The sequence below is a fragment of the Microcaecilia unicolor genome, chromosome 4 (assembly GCF_901765095.1).
Source record: "Microcaecilia unicolor chromosome 4, aMicUni1.1, whole genome shotgun sequence".
Classification (NCBI taxonomy): domain Eukaryota; kingdom Metazoa; phylum Chordata; class Amphibia; order Gymnophiona; family Siphonopidae; genus Microcaecilia; species Microcaecilia unicolor.
Genome location: NC_044034.1, coordinates 236,443,744 through 236,467,717, shown reverse-complemented (window position 1 = coordinate 236,467,717; position 23,974 = coordinate 236,443,744). Strand labels below are relative to the sequence as shown.

Sequence of the window (23,974 nt, the reverse complement as noted above, 5' to 3'; positions counted from 1 at the left end):
CAGAGTCCAATGCCAGATGCACTAATAAAGTAGCAGAAGCCAGGACATCCAAATCTGACTGCTCTAGTGCACCAGTCAAATCCAAACTATTCATTAGCAAATCATGTTGGTTGGGCTGTTCTTGCCTCTTGCCAACTGGTAGAAAATAAATTTTACAGACCAATGGATATCAGGCCTTCGGCACCTTCAATATTTCAGAGAGATATCTCTTAAACATGTCCAAGGCGGAAATAGAACATTGCTTGGAAACATTTACAAATCTAAGATTTTGTCATCTGACAGCATTTTCCAAGTTCTCAACTTTGGCACGTAAGTTCATACTATCTTTTATCCAAGTGTTTCCTCGGGTTTCCAAAACTTCCAACCTCGTTTCAACTGCATCCATTTTATTTCCCAAATCAGCCAACTTACTCTTTGAGGCTGCTAAGTCTGGTGTAATCAGGTCTATGTGTGATCGCCTCTTTTTTTATCTGTGATCCCAAAGAAGTTTGGAGAGCTGAAATAGCTTCCCATATAGACTCCAAATTAAAGATTCCTAGCCTCCGTAAAAGGGCAATACCGACCTCACACGCAGCTTTTAAGTGACAATACCTGGTAGCTGCAATAAAGAAGATTCTTTTCTAGACTGGACACTCATCTGCCCCACATCCTGAAACTCCAGCAATGGATGAATGAGGTTCCAGCCCCGTTACTGCAGGTTCATTCTTCTCCACACAGGTCAGGTGCTGGAGTGCCACGATCACAGTCTTAGAGTCATCAATCGGTGTGCAGGAAGGCTTTGAAGCTCTAGAGAGAGACTGACTGTTTTAATGGGGGGTAGAAGAGGCCTCTGCCATGCCGCCTCCCCCCAGCCAAAGCTGGGGGGAAAACACTGTTGCTTCCTGTACCACAAAGGCATTCATTGGTCTGACCTAGAAAGAACTCACCCTGGGCTCCATCGAAAAAACCTAGGTCTTCGATTTATGCTTAACCATAAGGTAAGGAAGGAGGATGGCATCCTGCAGCATGAAGTCAGCTGCAACCATCTTGGGTAAGCTCCTCCCCACCAATAATTTAGTAAAAATCATACTTCAAAACATTCCACGATATAAAATCGTATAAAGAACTTTGGCATTTGCCCACTTTCCTGGAGGACAATAAAATCAAGTAAAACAGTTGGATTCTACAAATTTATCATCAACTACTCCACATGATACAACTTCCAAAAAAGGAGCACTTACTGTGTCCAAAATATTTAGATGGAAAAAACTCATATATTATCGCAAACCCACCTCAACATCTATTAAGTCTAGGTAAATAAATGAAGGCCGACAGTCATTCAAAGTGCATGGTTTGGAACAAGGTATCTTTCAAGGATATCACCAAAACACGGAAGATAGGGTATCCTGATTGTGAGGTTGCAATAGTAGACCAGCAGGCTCATTTTCAAAAGAGATGGACGTCCATCTTCCGACATAAATTGGCACTTGGACGTCCATCTCTCAGAGACGTCCAAATTGGTATAATCGAAACCCGATTTTGGACGTCTCTAGCGAAAGTCCGTCGCAAGGACATCTATATCAGAGGGGGGCGTATTGGAGGTGTGATGAAAAAGGGACTTGGGTGTTCCTAAGACTTGGACGTCTTTGAGCCATAACAGAAAAAAGCAGAGACGTCCAAGACTAAAACTTGGACATTTTCACCCGGTCCTGTTTTTATTTCGAATAAGGCAAAAAAAGGTGCCTGAAATGACCAGATGACCAACGGAGGGAATAGGGGATGACCTCCCCTTACTCCCTCAGTGGTCATTAACCACCTCCCATTCTTAAAAAAAACATAAATATTGATTGCCAGTCTCAGATGTCATAATCAGGTCCATGACAGCGCATGCAGGTCCCTGGAGCAGTTTTAGTGGGTGCAGTGCATTTCAGACATGTGGACCCAGGCCCATACCCCCCCCCCCCCATTACATTTGTGTAGGAAACAGCGAGCCATCCAAAACCCACCAGAAACCCTCTGTACCCACATATAGGTGCCCCCCTTCGCCTGTACAGTTGGGGGTAGTGGATTTGGGGGGCTCAGCACACAAGGTAAGGGAGCTATGTACCTGGGAGCATTTTATGAAGTCCACTGCAGTGCCCTCTAGGGTGTCGATTGCTATCCTGGCATGTCACAGGGGGACCAGTGTACTACAAATGCTGGCTCCTCCCACGTCCAAATGACTTGCATTTGGACATTTTAGACTTGGACATCTTTGGTTTAGAAAATCGCCAAAAATCAAAGATGTCCAAATCTAAGGGCGTCCTTGGTATTTTCAAAATGAAGGATGGATGTCCATCTTTTTTTGAAAATGACCTTTTCCCCGCCTCTGAATTTGGACATTTTACAAAGACGTCCAAATTCCAACTTAGACGTTTCTTTCAAAAATGCCTCTCCAGGTGTCTTTAAAAAACAGACAGATTTTCAAGATTGCAAATAATTACTGTCAACTGCTGAGCAAGATGTAAATAGGAACAATAAACATAGTTTGAAATGTCTATATGTGAATGCCAGAAGCCTAAGAAATAAGATGTGAGTAATATATTGCACTAAATGCTAAGAAAGCAAATAGAATGATAGGTATTATTAGGAAAAGAATGGAAAACAAAAATGAGGATGTTATAATGCCTTTGTATTGCTCCATGTTGCGACCACACCTCGAATACTGTGAGAAATTCTGGTCACTGCATCTCAAAAAAAAAAATCTAGTGGAATTAGAAAAGGTACAGAGAAGGGCGATGAAAAGGGGATGGGACGACTTCCCTATGAGGGAAGTTTAAAATGGCTAGGGCTGCAACAATATCTTTTGTGACCTGGAGCTGGAGATTTGTGGTGCGATTTGAAGTGGTTTTTTTTTTTTTTTTTTTTTTTTTAAATAGTTGTAGTAATTTGAAATAACCTGTCCTGTTCAGCCCTTGCACGGTTTAGGCACACCAAAAGAAACAATTCTCTGGGCTTTGGAAACAGTTCCAATCTCAAATTCCTGAAGGTAAAATTATGTGTCATACCTGATAATTTTCTTTCCATTAATCATAGCTGATCAATCCATAGACTGGTGGGTTGTGTCCATCTACCAGCAGGTGGAGATAGAGAGCAATCCTTTTGCCTCCCTATATGTGGTCATGTGCTGCCGGAAACTCCTCAGTATGTCGATATCAAAGCTCCATCCGCAGGACTCAGCACTTAGAGAATTACACCCACAAAGGGACACTCTGCCCAGCTCACCACCGCCGAAACGGGGGAGGGGAATTAACCCAGCTCATCCCCACACAAGTGGGGGAGGGGAATCCGTCCAGCTCATCCCCGCGGAGCGGGGGAGGGACACCACACCCGCCGATGCGGGGGGATCTGGCTTATCCTGCAACCGCAACCGCGGGAGGAGCTGACTGACCCTAACACCGCCGAAGCGGGAGGGGTACAAAGCTGCCCTACAGCCGCACGAAGCGGGAGGGAGTGCCGGCAGAATTTAAATCTCAATCCAGCCCCGTAAAACGGAGGAGAGAGGAATGCAGCAGCTCACTGTAACACAAACTCGTCTCAACTCTTGAAGAATCCAAGTGAAAAAAGAACTTGAACACGAAGTCTTCCTGAACAGGAACTGAAGACTAAACTTGAATCTGAAATGCAACCAGAATATAAACAGTACAGATATCTGGGAGGGACTATGGATTGATCAGCTATGATTAATGGAAAGAAAATTATCAGGTATGATACATAATTTTACCTTCCATATCATCAAGCTGATCAATCCATAGACTGGTGGGATGTACCGAAGCAGTACTCACCCAGGGCGGGACATTGAAATCCCTGACCGCAACACTGAAGCTCCAAACCGGGCCTCCGCCCGAGCAGCCACAGTCAAGCGGTAATGCTTGGAGAATGTATGGGCCGATGCCCAAGTTGCCGCCTTGCATATCTCTTCCATGGAGACGGAACCGGCCTCTGCCATCGAGGCCGCCTGAGCTCTTGTGGAGTGAGCCTTCAGCTGGATAGGCGGCACCTTCCCCGCGGCCACATAAGCCACTGCAATGGCTTCCTTGACCCATCTTGCCACCGTAGGCTTAGCAGCCTGCAGACCCCTACGAGGACCTGCAAACAGGACAAACAGATGATCCGATTTCCGGAAATCATTGGTCACTTCCAAGTATCTGATGATGACTCGTCTCACATCCAGACATTTGAGAGCAGAGTATTCCTCTGGGTAGTCCTCCCTACGAAAGGAAGGGAGACAGAGCTGCTGATTCACATGGAAGCGAGAAACAATCTTGGGCAGGAAGGAAGGCACTGTGCGAATAGTCACTCCTGCCTCAGTGAACTGCAGAAACGGCTCTCGACATGAGAGCGCCTGGAGCTCGGAAACTCTTCTGGCTGAAGTGATAGCCACCAAAAAGACTGCTTTCAACGTCAGGTCTTTCAGAGATGCCCTAGACAAGGGTTCAAAAGGCGGCTTCTGCAAGGCTCTTAGCACCAGGTTGAGATTCCACGCAGGCACCACTGAGTGCAGAGGAGGGCGCAGGTGATTAACTCCCTTGAGAAAGCGCACCACATCTGGCTGTGAAGCCAGGGAAGCACCCTTCAGGCGGCCCCTGAAGCAAGCCAGAGCCGCTACCTGGACTTTAAGGGAGCTGAGCGACAGGCCTTTCTCCAGACCTTCTTGCAGGAACGCCAACACTGAAGAAATTGGAGCAGTGAAGGGAGAAAGTGAGCCTGCTTCACACCACGCTGCAAAGGTACGCCAAACCCTGGCGTAAGCAGTAGAAGTAGAGCGCTTCCTCGCTCTCAGCATAGTGGCGATGACCTTGTCTGAGAAGCCCTTCTTTCTCAGACGCTGCCGCTCAATAGCCAGGCCGTAAGACCAAAGGGGGAGGGATCCTCCATCACCACGGGACCCTGATGTAACAGGCCCTGCTCCACAGGCAGTCGCAGAGGATCGTCGACTGAGAGCCTGATCAAGTCCGCATACCAGGGACGTCAGGGCCAGTCCGGACCTACCAGGATTACCCGGCCCGGATGCTTTGCCACCCGGTCTAGCACCCTGCCCAACATGGGCCAGGGCGGAAACACATAGAGAAGCTCTTGTGTCGGCCACTGTTGGAGAAGAGCATCTACTCCCAGGGATCGAGGGTCCCGTCCTCTGCTGAAAAAGCGCGGCACTTGGCAATTGGCCGATGATGCCATCAGATCTAGGCTCGGCTGGCCCCAGCGCTTCGTGATGTCCAAGAACGCCTGAGCAGATAGTTGCCACTCTCCGGGCTCCAAGGTATGGCGACTGAGAAAGTCTGCCTTGACATTCATGACTCCAGCAATGTGGGCCGCTGACAGCTGTTCCAGGTTCGCTTCCGCCCACTGGCATAGATTCATGGCCTCCTTGGCTAGAGGGGCGCTCTTAGTACCTTCCCTGGCGGTTGACATAGGAACCGTGTTTACCGTGGCATTGTCCGACAGGACCCGTACTGGCTTCAACGCCAGGACCGGGATGAACTCCAAAAGCGCCAACTGAATGGCTCTGAGTTCCAGGAGGTTGATCGACCACTTTGCCTCTGCAGGAGACCAGAGCCCCTGCGCTGTCCTTCCCAAACAGTGGGCTCCCCAGCCCGACAAAGAGGCGTCCGTCGTGACGACAATCCACTCTGGGGTCACCAGAGGCATTCCTGCAGACAACTTGTCTGTCTGCAGCCACCAGCTCAGCGCCTTGCGCACTGCTGGGTCCAAGGGAAGGCGCACAGCATAATCCTCCGACATCGGAGTCCAGCGCTGCAGCAGAGAGAGTTGTAGTGGTCTCATATGAGCCCTGGCCCAGGGCACTACTTCCATCGTGGCCGTCATAGAGCCCAACAGCTGCACATAGTCCCAAGCCCGAAGAGGAGAGGCTACTCGGAACTGGTCCACCTGAGCCTGAAGTTTGACAATCCGATTGTCTGGCAGGAACACTCTGCCCACTTGGGTGTCGAATCGAACTCCCAGATACTCCAGGGACTGAGTCGGGCGCAGCTGGCTCTTCTCCCAGTTGATGATCCACCCCAGGGAGCTCAAAAGAGCAACCACCCGGTTCACAGCTTTGCCGCACTCTGCATAAGAGGGGGCTCGGATCAACCAGTCGTCCAGATAAGGATGGACTTGTACTCCTTCCTTTCGCAGGAAGGCCGCGATGACCACCATTACTTTGGAAAAGGTCCGCGGAGGAGTAGCCAACCCGAAAGGGAGGGCTCTGAACTGGAAGTGTCGTCCCAGGACTGCAAAACGCAGGAAGCGTTGATGAGGAGGCCAGATGGGAATATGCAGGTACGCTTCCTTGATGTCCAAGGAAGCCAAGAACTCTCCTGTCTTCACTGCCGCTATAACATAGCGGAGAGTCTCCATGCGAAAGTGCCGCACTTTCAAGGCCCGATTGACCCCTTTGAGGTCGAGGATAGGCCGGACAGAACCTCCTTTCTTTGGTACCACAAAGTAAATGGAGTAACGTCCCTTGCCAATCTGATTTTCTGGCACCGGAATGACCGCACCCAGGCGGATCAGGTTGTCCAAGGTCTGCTGCACTGCCACAGCTTTGACCGGAGACTTGCAGGGAGAGAGTACAAACCCGTCTCTTAAGGGTCGGCAGAACTCTAGCTTGTAGCCGTCTCTGATGACTTCCAGCACCCAAGCGTCTGAAGTTATTGTGGTCCACTCGCCCAGAAACGAGGACAGCCGTCCTCCAATCTGCACTGGGGCGTGGACCAAGGCCCCGTCATTGGGTACGAGACCCTGGGGGAGGACCGGAGGGAGCACCACCGGGACGGCGGTCTCTGCGAAAGGAATGCTGCTTGGGGGAGAAATTCCTCTTGAAGGAAGAGGGGGCAGAGGAGCCCGACCTGCCCGGGCGGTACCGACGGGCTTCCTGAAACCGTCCTCTGGAGGTACCGGGACGAGTACTAGCCCGAGCCCTGACCTCTGGTAACTTCTTGCCCTTAGACGTGCCGAGATCGGTCACGATTTTGTCCAGCTCGACCCCAAAGAGCAGCTTGCCTTTAAAAGGCAATCTAGCCAGGCGGGATTTAGAGGCGTGGTCAGCAGACCAATGTTTCAGCCAAAGCCACCGCCGCGCAGAGATAGTCTGAGCCATGCCTTTAGCTGAGGCTCTCAAGACATCATACAGCAAGTCTGCCAAATAGGCTAAGCCCGATTCCAGGGCCGGCCAATCAGCCCTCAAGGAATGATCCGAGGGGGAAGCCGGCTGCACCATAGTCAGGCACGCCCTGGCCACATAGGAACCGCAAACCGAGGCCTGCAAACTTAAAGCAGTCGCCTCAAAGGACGACCTTAACGCCGCCTCCAATCTTCTGTCTTGGGCGTCCTTTAGGGCCGTGCCACCTTCCACCGGCAAAGCCGTTTTCTTAGTCACCGCAGTGATTAAAGAATCCACGGTAGGCCACAGATAGGCCTCACGTTCACTTTCAGGCAAAGGATAGAGGCGGGACATAGCCCTAGCCACTTTGAGGCTCGCTTCCGGGACATCCCATTGAGCCGAAATTAAGGTGTGCACGGCATCATGCACGTGGAAGGTTCTAGGCGGGCGCTTCGTCCCCAGCATAATGGCAGAGCCAACAGGGGCTGAGGGAGAGACGTCCTCCGGAGAGGAAATCTTCAAAATGCCCATGGCCTGCACTAACAGGTTGGGCAAATCCTCTGAGCTAAAAAGCCGCGCTGCAGAGGGGTCATCCGCTCCAACCGAGCGGGGATCCGTCTCCTCCAAGGAATCCGCAAAGGACCGTTGGGAGAACTCAGATACGCTGCCCTCATCTACATCGGAGGAGACAAGGTCCTCCAAGGCCTGGGAATCAACCCGAGGGCGTTTACCTCCGGGATCTCAACCTCTTTACCAAACGAGGGAGCAGGGGCAGCGTTTTGCATAAGGAAGGCCTGATGCAGCAGCAAAACAAACTCGGGGGAGAAACCCCCCAGACTGTGCACTTCCGCAGCCTGGGCTACAGCCCTAGACGCACCCCTCAACCGGCGCTCGCAAGAGCGGGGGAGAGACATGCTGCGCATCCAAAATGGCGTCCGGCGCGACACTCCGCGAAGGAGCCGCGCGGGAAGAACGGCGCTTAACTTTAGCCGCTTTGGTGCCGTCGCCCAAATTAAGGGCGTCCATGGCATTAATGTCTCCCTCAAGGGCGGCCCACGAAGAAGCCGTCCGAGCCGCGTGGCCGGCCAAGATGGCGGAGGCGAGCAGCGGGGGATGGGCGTTTATGGCGGGGAAAAACCGCCACGCCGGAGGAAGGACTGGGACACTCATCGGTCACGAAACTGTCACCCAACAAGGGCGAATCAGACTTTAAGACCCCCGCATCCCCTCTAGAAGCGCCTAAGCGATCCGGGGAGCGACTCTTTGCGCCCTCGCCCTCCAACGCCATATGCCACGTGGAGATCAATCGGGGAACCCCCTGCCCGCTATAAAAAGGTAAAAATTACCTGCTTTCCGCTCCGAGCTGTAACGACCTGGTGTCCCAGTGAGTAGCTGCAATAAACGTTTAAATAAACGTCGAAATAAACGCCTTTAAGGACGTCCAAAATTTTTTTTTTTTTTTTTAACGGAGCCAGCGGGAGGGGGGAGAAAAGGAGGGACCTGGTGCCACCAGGTTTGCACTTGCTCAAGAAGAGCCCTCAACCCCAGGCACTCAACAAAACCTAAAAATTAGGCTTGGAGGCCTAGCCAGAGCTGCTGCTGTGTGTGACCACCACCTGCTGAGATAGAGAACATACTGAGGAGTTTCCGGCAGCACATGACCACATATAGGGAGGCAAAAGGATTGCTCTCTATCTTCACCTGCTGGTAGATGGACACAACCCACCAGTCTATGGATTGATCAGCTTGATGATATGGAATGTTTAGTTTAATGGTGTGGAAAATGTCAGCCACATTAAGTGCTTGTGACACAGGGGGGGGGGGGGGGGGGGGCATGTAGGTTAGGCTGTAGATGTCTCTGTGGGGCTGGGAGTATGATGTTGTTACCAGCAGATCAGGTGCAAAGGTGAAACTGGCAGAGGTGGCTCTTCTGTATTTTTCACTTAAGAATTAATCATCTTTGGATAAAGGTTTGAATTAATAGTGTAAGGTCTACTTGCTGTTAAGCATTTGATGGAGTCTGGAGCAAACAGGAAGAGAGGGAAGTCATAGAGCCGTGGGTAAATTTTTTTTAAACCATACAAGTATCCTTTACTTAACATTCTGCAAAGGTTTTCTTACCTTCTGTGAGCGAAGAGTTGTCAAATAAATATTTTATGATAAAATAGAGCCTATGACATGTAAATGTTAGCCAGTTATTCATAAAAACAATTCTGGGCCAAATAAATGTACTACTATAGGAATCTGATTACTAAAATGCACTAAGCCATTACTGTGGGATTTAGGTCATGCTAACCGTTAGTGCAGGCTCATGTTAATGTTTACCAGTGGCGTAGCCAGACAGCCAGTTTTGGGTGGGCCTGAGCCCAAAGTGGGTGGGCACAAAATTCTCTGCTCCGCCCTACTTCCACCTCAAAATATAAATACTTTAGCTAATGAGGATCCTCAAGCTCAGTCAGCTGAAGACTTTCTCTGAAGGTGGCCAGAACTCTTTTTTACGAAGCTTGGCAGGCAGCAGCAATGACCCTAAGCCACTGATGCCAGCACCCCACACATGCTTAGCTGTCAATGGCTCAAGGATGCTGTTGCCAGAGCTTGGTAGAAGGGAGTTCTGGCCACCTTTGGAGGAGGTCCTTAGCTGGGGATGTCTGGGAATCCTCACCAGCTATACAGCAAGGGTTAGGACTGGTGTTAGACCTGCTTGGGCCCAGGTCAGAAAATAAAGGAGGGCTTCCCTCCCCGATTCCCTCTCCTCTTTGCCTCCCTTCCAATTTCCCACCTGCTATTACTATAACACCAACAGACCCTCACCAAATACACAAATTACAAATAGATCACAAATTAGAAATAAAAATATTTAGACAAAAATTGAAAAGGAACCCCAAGAAGGTAAATACAGCATTACTGCAACACTGGAGACATAAAACAGAGATGCATTTCCTTTTCTAAAGAACACAATACAAAGACAATTGCTATGCACATTTCCAAAAGCTAACATATTCCATTTAAAACATTCAAAATAAAATGCTTTGTTTCTACCTTTGTTGTCTGGACATTTTATTTTTTCCATCTTGCTGGTTCCAATTTCTATTTTCTGCTTTCCTCTCTGTCGTATGCTAATTCTTCTTCAAGCGGCTGCAGTCCATTTGTCTTTTCTCCTCTCGCCTGTCTGTTCCCTCACTATTCCTGCCTCTGACATATTGATCATTCCTTTGTAGCTCTTTTCTGCCTCTCTCTCACCCTTCTTCACCTCCTTTTTACTTTTCAACTACCTATCAAATTTCCATCTTCTTCTTTCACCCACTAGCTCTCCCATTCCCCATCTTACTCCTCCCCATCTCTACTTTCTCTTTTATCTTTAACCTACTTCCCATTACCATATTTCTACCCTCTGTAATCACTTTCTCTCATTCATTTCCTTGCCACCCCCTCCTCCCCTCTCCAACAGGGTTCCACCATTCCCATTGTCTTTCTCTCTCCACCCTTCTAACCAGCATCTGATCCCCTCCACACCCCACCCTGGTAGCCTTTTATTTTCCTGCCCCTTCTCTCTTCATTCCTGTCCTCTCCCCCATGGCCCAGCATTCCCCCCCCTCACCACCTACTGTGTACCTCTCCCTCCCTCTCATCCACCCCCATGTTTATCTCCCCCTCTCATTCCCACTGTCCACCATCTCTCTCCCCCTCTCCTTTGTGATCTGGGTCCAACGTCTCTCTCCTCTTCCCATACAGCATCTCTCCCTTCCTCCCCTCTACCATCATTTCTAACATTTCTCCCCTCCTCTTCACCCTTATGTTCAAAATTTCTCCCCCTCTCACCACCTATCCCCTCTCTATACAGCATGTCTCCCTCCCCTCCACCTCATATGCGGCCAAGACTTCTCCCTTCCTCACCCGTCCACCCCTTTACTGCATCTATCCCTTCTCCCCGTGCAGCTTCTCCCCCACCCACCATGCCTCATCTTTCCATCTTCCCTTCTCCCTGTGCAGCATCTTTCCTTCCATCTTCCCTCCCCCCTATGCAGCTGCTGTCCCCGTCTTCCCTCCCCCGTGTAACACTTTTCCCCATCATCCCTTCCTCGGTGGCGTGCCGCAACTTTCACCCCATCTTCCCTCACCCTCCTTGCAGGCCCACCCAGCAGCGATTCCAGTCGCAGGCTCAGCTTCGGCTCACACACGTTGCCTGCCGGCTGCCGCTCAAAATCTCCTTGCAGCTACTAAGCGGCAGCGCTAACCTGGAAGCCTCTCTTCTGCAGAGGAGGGGCTTCCGGGTTAGGTTAGCGCTGCCGCTTAGTAGCTGCAAGGAGATTTTGAGCGGCAGCCGGCAGGCAGCGTGTGTGAGCCGAAGAAGCTGAGCCTGCGAGTGGAATTGCTGCTGGGCGGGCCTGCAAGGACAAGGAAGGTGAGGGAAGATGGGGTGAAAGTTGAGGCACGCCACGGGGGAAGGGACGATGATGGGGACCGGAGCCTGCGACCGGAATCACTGTGCTGCTGCTGGGTGGGCCTGACCCCAAATTGGGTGGGCCCAGGCCCGCCCGGGCCCACCCTTGGCTACGCCCCTGATGTTTACTGTGTGCTACAAACAGCCTTTGTGGTAAAAATCTTGAGCTGCTTAGTGTGGTATCGGGTGGAATCAGGGCAGCTTATTGGTCGAAATAGGGCATGGACAGTGCTTGCAGTTAACACTCAGTAAATTACCTTGGGCTGTAAAAGCTGCTGATGAAGCAAGTATATTTAATGCATCCTCAAAAGGAGGTGTTAAGTGCAACTATGATATCTGGAGCAATTTACGTTCTCTGTGCATTAAAAATAAAATATACCCAATTCTCCTAACAGCATCCTAACTCTGCTGATCCCCCCACCCCCCACCAAAATCACTGCATCATCCCTATCCCAGTGAAGAGGTAGTTGACCCATCCCCCATCCCTCCTAGACCTTCTCCTCCCCCCCCCCCCCCCCCCCCCCCCCCCCCCGGCATTTACACAGGATTTCCGTGGTAGTGTAGTGGCAGGGCAAAAATGATCACTGGATGCTGCTCACCCATTGTCTCCTGGGTTCAAATAGCAGCTCTGACCTCTAAGGGAGGGGATTGAGGGAGATGCTGTGGCTTGAGGAGAATTACAGGAAGCAGGACAGTGCTGTGACTTGAGGGGAATTGGTGGAGGGGGCTGATGCTGTGACTTGGGAGGGGGTAATGCTGAGACTTAGGGGATTGGGAAGTTGACATGATGCTGAGACTTGGGGAATCAAGGATGAAAGATTGATGCTGAGAGTCGGGGAAAATCAGAGGTGTTAGGATGTGGCTCAGGGAATCGGGTATATTAAATCTTTTAGTGCATGGGGCACAGTAAATACAACAGTGTGTAGAACACATGTATTTACCGCTCTGTTTGTCAATGCATTTACTATGTGGTGGTGATTTAAGAGATGACCATGTCTCCTGTATTTACCAACGGGCCTTGCACTTACCATGTGTTAATATTTACACATTACCCATGGTAAGTGCAAAAACAGCAGCATTTTAGAAAACAGGCCCCTTAGCAATTTTATAAAGAATCTGCAATGACAAAATGACCATTATTTCAGAAGCCCTATTTGTGATTTCTACTTGTAAACCCTGACACTTATTTGTAAATGGCATCAAACTGAGTTTGAAAAGGCAAGTTTGACTTATACACGGACAAGTTAGTTATGCCTTCATTTCTACCTTTTTAATATTGGAGGCATGGTACGGCCAGGGTGAAGGTTTTACACGTGTATGATATATTTCACAAAGAACACTGACGTGGAGAGCAGCCATTTACAGCCAATACAAATTATGTACAATTGCTGATCTTACTTGTCTTTTGGGACTAATTGGATTGGCAGCAAATGGAGGAGATAAGTACATAAGTACATAAGTACATAAGTAGTGCCATACTGGGAAAGACCAAAGGTCCATCTAGCCCAGCATCCTGTCACCGACAGTGGCCAATCCAGGTCAAGGGCACCTGGCACGCTCCCCAAACGTAAAAACATTCCAGACAAGTTATACCTAAAAATGCGGAATTTTTCCAAGTCCATTTAATAGCTGTCTATGGACTTGTCCTTTAGGAATCTATCTAACCCCTTTTTAAACTCCGTCAAGCTAACCGCCCGTACCACGTTCTCCGGCAATGAATTCCAGAGTCTAATTACACGTTGGGTGAAGAAAAATTTTCTCCGATTCGTTTTAAATTTACCACACTGTAGCTTCAACTCATGCCCTCTAGTCCTAGTATTTTTGGATAGCGTGAACAGTCGCTTCACATCCACCCGATCCATTCCACTCATTATTTTATACACTTCTATCATATCTCCCCTCAGCCGTCTCTTCTCCAAGCTGAAAAGCCCTAGCCTTCTCAGCCTCTCTTCATAGGAAAGTCGTCCCATCCCCAGTATCATTTTCGTCGCCCTTCGCTGTACCTTTTCCAATTCTACTATATCTTTTTTGAGATACGGAGACCAGTACTCCGATTTTGAGTCTTTGTCCTGATTGTCATATGCATCCCATGTAGGTGTGTCTTTGGCTATCATTTATTCCCTTGCTTTGTGTCACCTCATGAACCTATTAACTCCCTGCAAACCGACCTATGCCTATCATTCCACAGCCCCATTCCATGTAAGGGTTAAGCTCCGCCCAGCACATCCCAGGACGCACTGGACAGGGCTCCGTCATTTTGAGGAGGCGTCCACAAAAGAGGGAGGGAGTGCTAGTCCCTCCCTCCTCCAACTATGAGGTAGGCCACGGGGGAGGAGGGTACCAGTGTGGAGGGCTAGCGGTCCCACTGGACCACCAGGGTATTTTTAGTGCTGGGGGTGGAAGCTAGTAGTCCCACTGGACCACCAGGATCTTTCAGTGTTTGGGGGATGGGGGTGGGGCCTGGAGGTCCAATGGATCTCTATGCCTTGTGTTTGGGAGGTGGGGCAGGCTTAGGTTTGAAAGGAATCCTCTTCTGCTGTTTGAAAAGTCCAAGCTTTTTTTTTTTTTTGACAACCTGGACCTGTCAAACAACTCCTGGGGAAGAACTGTGCCTTGGGCGAATGCCCAGGCATAATCCTCTTGCAGGTACCCCTATGATCAGAGTTAATAGCATGCCTAAATTTGCATGCTGTTAGCTCTGATCATGGGGGCGTTAATTCCCCGCACTGTTCTGGTGCTAAATTTAGAGTGCTGTATGGAACAGCGAGGGGCTGCTGATCATTTTCACTTAAGTGTAGTACAAGGATGTCACTTGTACACATTTATTTATTAGGATTTATTTACCGCCTTTTTGAAGGAATTCACTCAAGGAGGTGTACAGTAAGAATAGATCAAACATGAGCAATAGACAGTTACAGAAGTAAAAATATTCAAATAACAATCCAAAGTATAGCATAGTATACTACTTAATATCACCAAATTTTTTTGCTCTTCAGTATTTTGGATTTTTGAGTTTTCATAGTACACTACTTACAATGTCAACACAATACATAATAGAACATTTTAATTGATAGTGAACGGTAAAGCAAAGATGGAACATATAGACAGGTAAGAGAGTAAGAACAGTTAGAAAGTAAGGTGACTAATTTAAAGAAAGTTGCAAACATTTAGCATGAAAACCCAAGACAGGTGATTTGATTTGCTTTAGTACCTACTGGGCTGTTTTACATTTTAGTTACAAAATAAAGGTTAAACAAAATTCGCTCTCTATAAAAAGAATTAAGATAACACAAGTTTTTTTTAAAAAAGTAACCTTTTTAAAGTTATGAAACCTGAAAGATTTATGACTGAAGGACACTGCTATCCACACAGTCACAAAACCTACAACATATGCCTCCCAATGCAGCTTTTTAGAAGGTAACACAGGAGACTGGATCCACAGTATGCATGCACAGTGGCATACATTTAAAGCTTGCACACTTACTGCTCTTACCAAATTGATAGCAACTATGCATGTAATGTACTCTCAGTTAGATCTATTCCCTTCACATTGGATTTGACTACCTAAGCAGTCATTGCATTTCTGTTTCTCTTTTATCGGTATTGCATTGATTATAGAGTCTGGATTTTTGGGGGGATCTCCATTTCAGGTTTTGTGTGCATGTTTTTATGGTTCCCTATTCTGAATCAGATGAGGGTTTGTTCATGCTTTGCACATGTGACTGAGATGAAGGATTCTACTAGCCTGTAGTGTCTGTGTAGGAACCTGTAACAGTCTAGCTTGTTCTAGTATATTGGTGCTCGGGCCCAATGTAATATTTATAGGTCTTTTCATAGGTGAGTTAGGACTATTATAGTGTGGTTCATTTCCTGCAGTATATACTACTACTCCTACTACTACTAAACATTTCTAAAGCGCGACTAGGGTTACGCAGCGCTGTACAATTTAACATGGAAGGACAGTCCCTGCTCAAGGAGCTTACAATCTAAAAGACAGGTGTACAATCTAAAGACAAGTGTACAGTCAGTCTGATAGGGCATACTATATTTCACGAAAGGTTAGGTGCCGAAAGCAGCATTGAAGAGGTGAGTTTTAAGCAGAGATTTGAAGATAGGTAGGGAGGGGGCTTGGCGTAGGGGTTGAGGAAGATTGTTCCAGGCATAGGGTGAGGCAAGGCAGAATGAGCGGAGCCTGGAGTTGGCAGTGGTGGAGAAGGGAACTGAAAGGAGGGATTTGTCCTGTGAGCGGAGGTTACGGGCGGGAACATAGGGGGAGATGAGGGTAGAGAGGTAGTGAGGAGCCGCAGACCGGGTGCATTTGTAGGTAAGGAGGAGAAGCTTGAATTGTATGCGGTATCTGATCGGAAGCCAGTGAAGTGACTTGAGGAGAGGGGTGATATGAGTATATCGGTTCTGGCGGAATATAAGACGTGCGGCAGCGTTCTGAACGGATTGAAGGGGGGATAGATGGCTAAGTGGGAGGCCGGTGAGGAGTAAATTGCAGTAGTCAAGGCGAGAGGTAATGAGAGCGTGGACGAGAGATCGTGTGGTGTGCTCAGATAGGAAAGGACAAATTTTGCTGATGTTGCAGAGGAAGAAGCGACAGGTTTTGGATATTTTTTGCAGGGTTTTGTGTAATTTCTGAAGTGTCTTGCCCTATTTGAAAGTGGGCTCTGTGGCAAGGGCCAGCAAAGGTGGTCCTTGTCACCCAAAATAAAAATAAAAAATGGTCTCCACATTCTGTACAATCACCACATAAACAAAAAGAAATCTGCTTTAAATAAAGTGTCTGGCAGTGGAAGGAGCATGTGGTGTACCTGAGGTGATAATCACAATTTGAATATTTTTTTGTATGGTGAGTTGTAAGGGGAAGATAGCTCCATTGTTGGGGAATATGGAGTTTATAATACAGAACTGGAGTTTCTAGGTTTATACTGAGATTCTGTCCAAAATCCAGACTGCATTCCCTCATAAAAGAATTTGTTGAATGAAGCTATCAATTATAATGACAGTATTACCGGGTAGCTGAAACTGGCAGAAGGAGGGAAGGCTTCTTTATGAATAGAAGGCTCTAGTGTCTTGGGGTATGATATGTAGAAATGTCATTTTGGCATGTTCCCCCCCCCCCCCCCCCCCCCCCTCCGTTGCCACCCTAAATATGTCTAGAGGTGCCACATTTCTTCACACTTTTATTATGGATTCTCTTTCTACTTCAAGAGGCTCACTTTAACCTACTGCTGCCAATCTGCTAGAGTAAATGAAACAGAATGAACTATTGCTAAGATTTATTTTTTTAAAAATATACTCCTGTTTTGACTGTAAAAGAAAAAAAAAGAGGCAACTTAAAACTCACCAAACGTCCTAAGTTGTAGTAACAGTCAGGATATTTTTTTCTGTGTTTAATTGCAGTCCAGTAGCTTTGTTCGGCTTCCTCAAATCTTTTTAAGCTGTTTTGCACTATTCCTAGATTCATCCATGCAGCGGCAAAATCTGGCCTATCAAATTTAAAAATGCACTTCAGAAATACACACATTTCTCCGATATCATTTAAAACATTTTATTTTATTTTTTACATACTGTATTTGTACAGCTAGGGCCAACAGTTCCTCTGCTTCCAGGAGCTCATTCCTTTCTTTCAAAATGTTGCCAAGATTGTTCATGGCATGCACATACTTGGGATTCAACCTTAAGGATTAAGAAAAGACAGTTACTATAAACACCTAGCATTATATTACATACACTTCATGTCTTCATAACACAGTTTTCAATACAAGAAATAACACAGATTTAAACTGGTAACCTAAACTGGTAACCTAACAGATTTAAACTGGTAAATGATTTTTTAGTGTTTCAGTACCTAGAAAGTACACTTCTGAAGCTCAATAAAGCAAAGAACAGCTAAATACCTTATAGCCTCCCTGTAATATTTGATTGCAGCAGTTTGGTTGCCTTTATCAGCCAAATTTTTTCCAACATTGTAGTGTACCTGTCAATACAGATTAGAACAATTTGTATACATTTCATATTCAGATTTCTTTTTTTGCAAATGCATAAGAAATTGTGGACTTCATGGTATAAATTTTCAATAGTGTGTATAACTTCAGATTTATGGATGCACTTTCAAGTATATACATAGCCGTTCAATTTCCAAACACGAGTTGACCGAGGCGTATTTTCAAAGCACTTAGACTTACAATGTTATATAGTAACCTGTGGAACTTTGTAAATCTAAGTGCTTTGAAAACGAGCCCCTTTGTGCCAAATATATACATTTGTAAAGCTAGCCATTTCAATATATGTGTTACAAAAGTAAATGAGGAAATTGCATACAATTGTCAATGTTCATCTGAAACTTTTCTGTTATACACAGATAAGTACACCTCACCCCCTAAATACTCTTTTCTGTGTGTGCAAAGGTACGCATACTGGGGCCAATTCTACAAAGGATGCTCAGTATCATGGGGGGGGGGGGGGGGGGCATTAAACGGGCACGCCCAATTGTACTCATATATTCTAAAAAGAGAATGCAGGTAAGTATGCCTTTTACAGAATAGGTGTGTATGTTTGTGTAAATTTAAGCATGCTAATGTGGTGCCTAGTGGTCTGAGTGTACTGTTGTATTTGTGTACTCACATAAACAAGACATTGCAGGGTTGGGGATGTTGAGAAAATGGTGTCTATAATTCACATGCTGAATTTTGGATTTCAAGGCACCCTCCTGTTGGCCAGGCTCTTATTGCCAAGGATGTGGAAGCAGTTCCCAGAGTCAGGCCATAGGAGGGACTATATGCAAATGAGAAGGGTCTGGGAGAGGCTACAAAGACTGTTCAATGGTGAGGCTGCTATCCCCAGAGAAGTGCAATCAGAGAGGCAGAGCAGAGAGGAAGATTCTAGATGAGATAGGCAAGAGAAATAGAAGTGCCTATGCATACAACATCATAGCACACAGGGGCTGGGAGTTGCAGATGGCCCAGGGACATAACAACAACTCTCACAAGATTGCATTGGGGCTTGAAAAGGGAGGGAAAAAGAGAAAGGTCAGAACCTGTGCACAGGGCACATGTGAGCCAGCAGCACTCTACAAGGCCAATAGAAGCCAGCTCTTTATCAGTGGTTTGCAGTTACTTGCTAGCGCTTATATTGTTTCTTATTTTCTTCATTCGGCCCGGTCAAAGAGAGAGAACTAACCCCTCTAATAATACACACACAAAATATGCTAGAAGAATCCTACCCAAATTCCTTTCCTTCCCCTCCCGTTTCCTATTCTTTCTCACCCACATGCACACTAAATCCAGCCATACAGAACAACAATCATCCCCCATTCGTCCTTCAACCTTTTCCGCACCCCAATCATCCTATAAAGATCCAAAAATCATTCCTCCTCCCCTCATTCCCATGGAAAGAAACGTATGTATCGAAGTAAACATTAATGTCCACTGTATAGCAAAACCAGTTTTCATAACCATCCCCTTATACAGAGGATGTCCAGGAGCAGGTCTTTGGGCGAGCTGGGTGGCAGATAACCATCCAAAATATATATCAACTACTGCTCAGCATATGGCCCAAACCTCAGTTTCGGAAGTCTCTGCAAGTCCAACCTCCATGCCCTAGGCATCCGGAGAACGCAGAATAAGGCAAAAAGAAAAATGAAAGGGCAACAGAGAGTTGGTCAGCTGGGTCAAAACCATTCAGAACAGTGCTATGTGAGACAGAGACAAGTTCATGAATAATAACTTTAGGCAGGATGGCTGTCCAAAAAAGATTGAAGCACCACTGGTGTGTCTAGAGTCAGAGTTTTATTATCATGGCTAATTTGTACTTCAGTGCGAATTTGATCACCTTCTGGTACAGTTGCATACAATAAGGAGACAATAATCTTCGTTGCTTGGACACTTTTTTTTTTTGCTACATTTGTACCCCGCGCTTTCCCACTCATGGCAGGCTCAATGCGGCTTACATGGGGCAATGGAGGGTTAAGTGACTTGTCCAGAGTCACAAGGAGCTGCCTGTGCCGGGAATCAAACTCAGTTCCTCAGGACCAAAGTCAACCACCCTAACCACTAGGCCACTCCTCCACTTTGGTGGAGAAGTCTTGGAATAACAGCACTTTGGATCCTTTATATTCCAGTGACCGTTTCAGCCTATAATGAGACATCAACGGCACCTTCTCTGCCTAATTGAAGAAGCAGGCAATCATGGGACGTGGTTTACCACAATTTTCCCTAGGGGCCCCAATCCTGTGGACCCTCTCAGCTCTGATTAGTGGGCCCTCTAGCTGTAGCTCAAGTTCCTTGGGAAGCCAGATCTCAACCATTTCCCAGACTGTCAGTGGATACTTCTACAACAAGAGCAGAAGTGGATATTTAGATTGTGTTCTCTAGAACTCAGTGGGCTGAATGGACGTATTGAATAGTACCATATTTACTAGTTCTTTCTTTTGATAGGCTGTTTGGTTCTTGGCATCTGACGTCACTATGTTATTAAATGGGGGCCGTTTTGAGGACCAATTGTGAACACAATAGGCTCTGAGGAACCTGAGCATTGTCTGTGCATGTACGAGACTGTGAGTGTGTTTGCCTTTAGCGCACCTTATGGAGTGCTGTCAATGATTTCCTTTCATCTTTCCTAGAAATACCCTGCCGTCTGGGACCCTGAAGCAGCTACGTGAAACGCTGGCCATCGTTGGCCCAGGGGTGCGGAGAGTTTACAGAGATGGCTCTGATGTTCACTCTATATTCAAACTGAGTTCTACTGAGATGAGTAATGTTATTTTTGCACTACCAGTAATTAGTTGGACTATGAACGTTATAGGATAGTGAGTATTTTCTACAACAAGAATGTTTCACAAAAAGCATAAATGTTATTGTGGGGAAGGTTTTTGCCAATGTTGAAGTGCCAATCGCTATGATCAACTCAGCTCTTTAAATCTGCAAGATTTTAAGCTCTTTGAGGCTCTTCCTTCCCTACCATAAACATTTTTACACAGTCATTGTGTTATTACTCCATTCTCAAATTAACGCAGTCCTCTTGAAATTTACACCCAGATCTCCAAACTATGCTGTCAGAATGCACCATAATATGCATCAATTAGACTCTCAGAAGCTACTCTTTAGGTATAAACTGAAACAGAACAAATATATAAAAGAGCATTACGTGTACAGAATATTTGCACACCTTTGTTACCTAACATTGATGAGCATTAACGTTGAGATTTGCTGTATTGTGTGTTAGGATACCTGTACCTGCAGAAAGATCCCCAGGTACCATTCCACAGAAGTATGGCATAACTGCTTTGACATCTGAAAAGTTTTGAAAACTAGTTCACAGTAAAGTATTAAACATCTGGAATATCATCCACCAGTGCTGTAGCGAGGGTGTCTGACACCCGGGGCAGGTCGCCACTCCCGGATGCAGCACGGCGCACCCCCCCCCCCCCCCCGAGCGCATTTTTATTGCCATATGAAAGCAGGGGGCGGGCGGGAGTGCCGATCCGCTCCGAGTGCACGTCGCTGGGAGCTGCGTTGGCTCTGCTGGTTCCCTGCTCTCTCTGCCCCAGAACAGGAAGTAACCTATTCCGTGGCAGAAGAAGCAGGGAACCAGCGGAGCCGACACCCCCCCAGTGGCGTGCACCCAGGGCAGACCGCCCCACTGCCCCCCCCCCTTCCTACGCCACTGTCATCCACTTACTTTAGCATTAAGAGGACACACAGACAAGGCACTTCTGAAAAGTTGCTCCTCAGATCTCCACTGCTTATTTCGGCTAATACAGCGCATCACGTTTATGAGCACAATTCCTAGTACAGCAGCAGCAATAAGTTTCTTAAAGAAAGAAGACACGTGTTACATATCACTAGATTACAGAGCTTCCACTTTACCTTTGTTACTCACAGTGGTAAATTTTCAAATACCTTTTTTTTTACTTGTCTGTTTAATATACTGCATCCATATGTAATTAGCATGCAATATCCAACACTGGGGAGGTAGATGACTCTCTCTGCAATAACAAATCCTACACGAAAGAGCATATTACTTGCAGGAAGAAAAGGGATTATAAGAAATCCCAGGCCCAATGAAAGAATTCTGTAAATAATAAAATAAGCATCTTAAAATATATCAATAATTGTGAAGTGCAAGAAAGTATTTAATGTACATGGTTTAAAATTCTTTAACATAATTCACTATTTCCATTTATATGTGTGTGTACATACACACACACCCCTTTACAAAGTGATTTCTTTCATACTTCATATAAACAATCTGTGGCACTTTTACTAAAGCTTAATATATGCCAACAGACATTAGCGTGTGCTAAATGCTGCACATCCTATTTTATACCTAGGGTCCACGCTGCATTTAGAATACACTAATGTCTGTTAGTGTACATTAAGCTTTCTTGCGTCACCTAGGGAGCAGGTGCTATCAGGGTAATGTGGCTGACTAGTGTATGCTAAGCTTTAATAATAGGGCCCCTTTATTAACAAAGAAGTCAATTCGCTCCCCCCTCCCTGTCTTCTTGGGCTCTAGCATATTTGAGGTTTCACAAATAGTTATTGTTTAAAGTGAGCTGGTTCAGGTGATAACTGGGATAGTTAGAGGATATTTATCATGTCTCAAAAAAGATATTTGAGGGAGCAGGAACTGAGATACCACTGATGATCAATTATCACCCTCTATTCTACACAGGGGTCAATTCAGTCACACACACAATTTTAATTTCCCTTCTATATACCTTCTACCCAATTCTGTCCATTCCTGCCCAAGAGGGATGAGCATTTGTAAACATGGCTTTAAAATGTTGTGCACGCAAAATGAATTTAAAACACGTTAACCCACAAAGAACACATGCTAAATCGATTTTCACTCATTAAGCAATTCTAAAGTTTGTTAAAATTTTTGATTAGCAAAAACATTTGAAGACAATTTTAAAAAATGTCCTAAAACAGTGAAAATTGTTTTCAAGCGAACCACAAATGAACCCAAGATTTTGATGTGCAAGTCTCTACTACCCAGGGATGAAAATCCCTTTCAAATATCTCACATCCACTATTATAGCCTTGGGAGTGATTTTGCTGCATTTCTTTTTTTCTGGATATATCAGTAAACCAACTACAATGCTCTGTTCTATTTTATATGGGTCTTTTACTAAGGTGCGCTAGCTAGAAGGTGCGTATACACTAAAAATCAGCTGGCGCTAAACGCTGAGCAGCTCATTCTATTCCTATGGGTGTCTCAGCGTTTAACGTCAGATAAAAATGCTAGCACACCTTAGTAAAAGACCCCCTTAATCTAGTATGTCATGAAAGAGAAAGGTGGCAAACTATTTTAACCACCAGTTATACTGTCCCAAAGTAAAGCACAGTTTAAAAGAGAAAGAATTACTTTCTCTGAGGGAACCAGACAAGCTAAGGTTTGAATCCTACTTCTCCCACTGATGGTCCTTGTTCTTTTTATCACGTACATATTTTAAACTCATTTTAGCTTTTTTATCATCTTCTATTAATTATGCTTTTATGATTTCTATTATATACATACATTCACGATGATTGGTTAAAAAAGAAAGGGATATGTAGATTTTGTAATCTAACTTTGTTGTTTAGCAAAGTAATTTAAGCAAATTTGGGTAATTTGCAACAAATATTACTGTGCAAAATGACTTATTGATGAATGTCTGACAAAGAACCTGACATTGAGGGTCTTGAATAAGCCTCTGAAAAAATTAATGAAACGTACGTTAGAAGTATTGGGCTAGATTCTATATATGGCGCCTTAAAAATCAGCACAGAAAATAAATATGCCTAGGTGTATTCCATAAACTATGCCTAGGCATATTCTATAAATTATGCCTAAAGTTAGGTGGCTTACAGAATACACCTAGCGCCCATCCGCGCAACTAAAATTAGTCACAGGCATTTACACCAAGTAAAACTTAGTGTAAATACCTATGCCTAAGTTAGGTGTGGAGTGGGTGGTATTCTGTAACAGTGCGCATAGGTTTTAGAAATGCCCATGACCCACTCATTCCATGCTCATGGCCACACTCCTTGTTCCAATTTACATCTTAGAATTTACAAGCATCACTTTACAGAATACACTTAGGAGGTTGTATGCGCAAATTTTAATTGTCAATTAGTGTCAATAATTGCTTAAGTGGCAATTATTGGCGCTGATTGGCTTGATAAGATAATTAAGTTGCAAGCACTAATCAGAATACGACTTGATTTGTGCATGCAACTCAAGTCGCACTTTATAGAATCTGCTCCAAGTAAAAGGCCAATGCTCACTTGCAGTCCAAGGTGTGAAATGTGCTTTTGCCAGGATGGTCATGAGATTGGGGAAAGAATCTTGGCAAGACAATCGAATGGTTCAGATGGAACTCCGACACAACTTTTGGAAGGAACTTAGGATGCTTG

The 23,974-nt window shown here is 46.0% G+C and overlaps 1 protein-coding gene across 1 annotated transcript in view; it reads right to left on the bottom strand.

Moving 5' to 3' along the window:
• Positions 1-23,974, bottom strand: part of LOC115469681 (protein O-mannosyl-transferase TMTC4-like) — a 90,333-nt gene that overhangs the window by 37,128 nt on the left and 29,231 nt on the right. The window contains exons 3-7 of the mRNA XM_030202469.1: positions 21,473-21,644; positions 21,252-21,383; positions 17,471-17,550; positions 17,142-17,249; positions 16,918-17,059 (exon numbers count right to left, since the gene is read on the bottom strand). Of these exons, the coding sequence (XP_030058329.1) occupies positions 16,918-17,059; positions 17,142-17,249; positions 17,471-17,550; positions 21,252-21,383; positions 21,473-21,644 (634 nt within the window). The remainder of the gene's footprint in view (positions 1-16,917; positions 17,060-17,141; positions 17,250-17,470; positions 17,551-21,251; positions 21,384-21,472; positions 21,645-23,974) is intronic.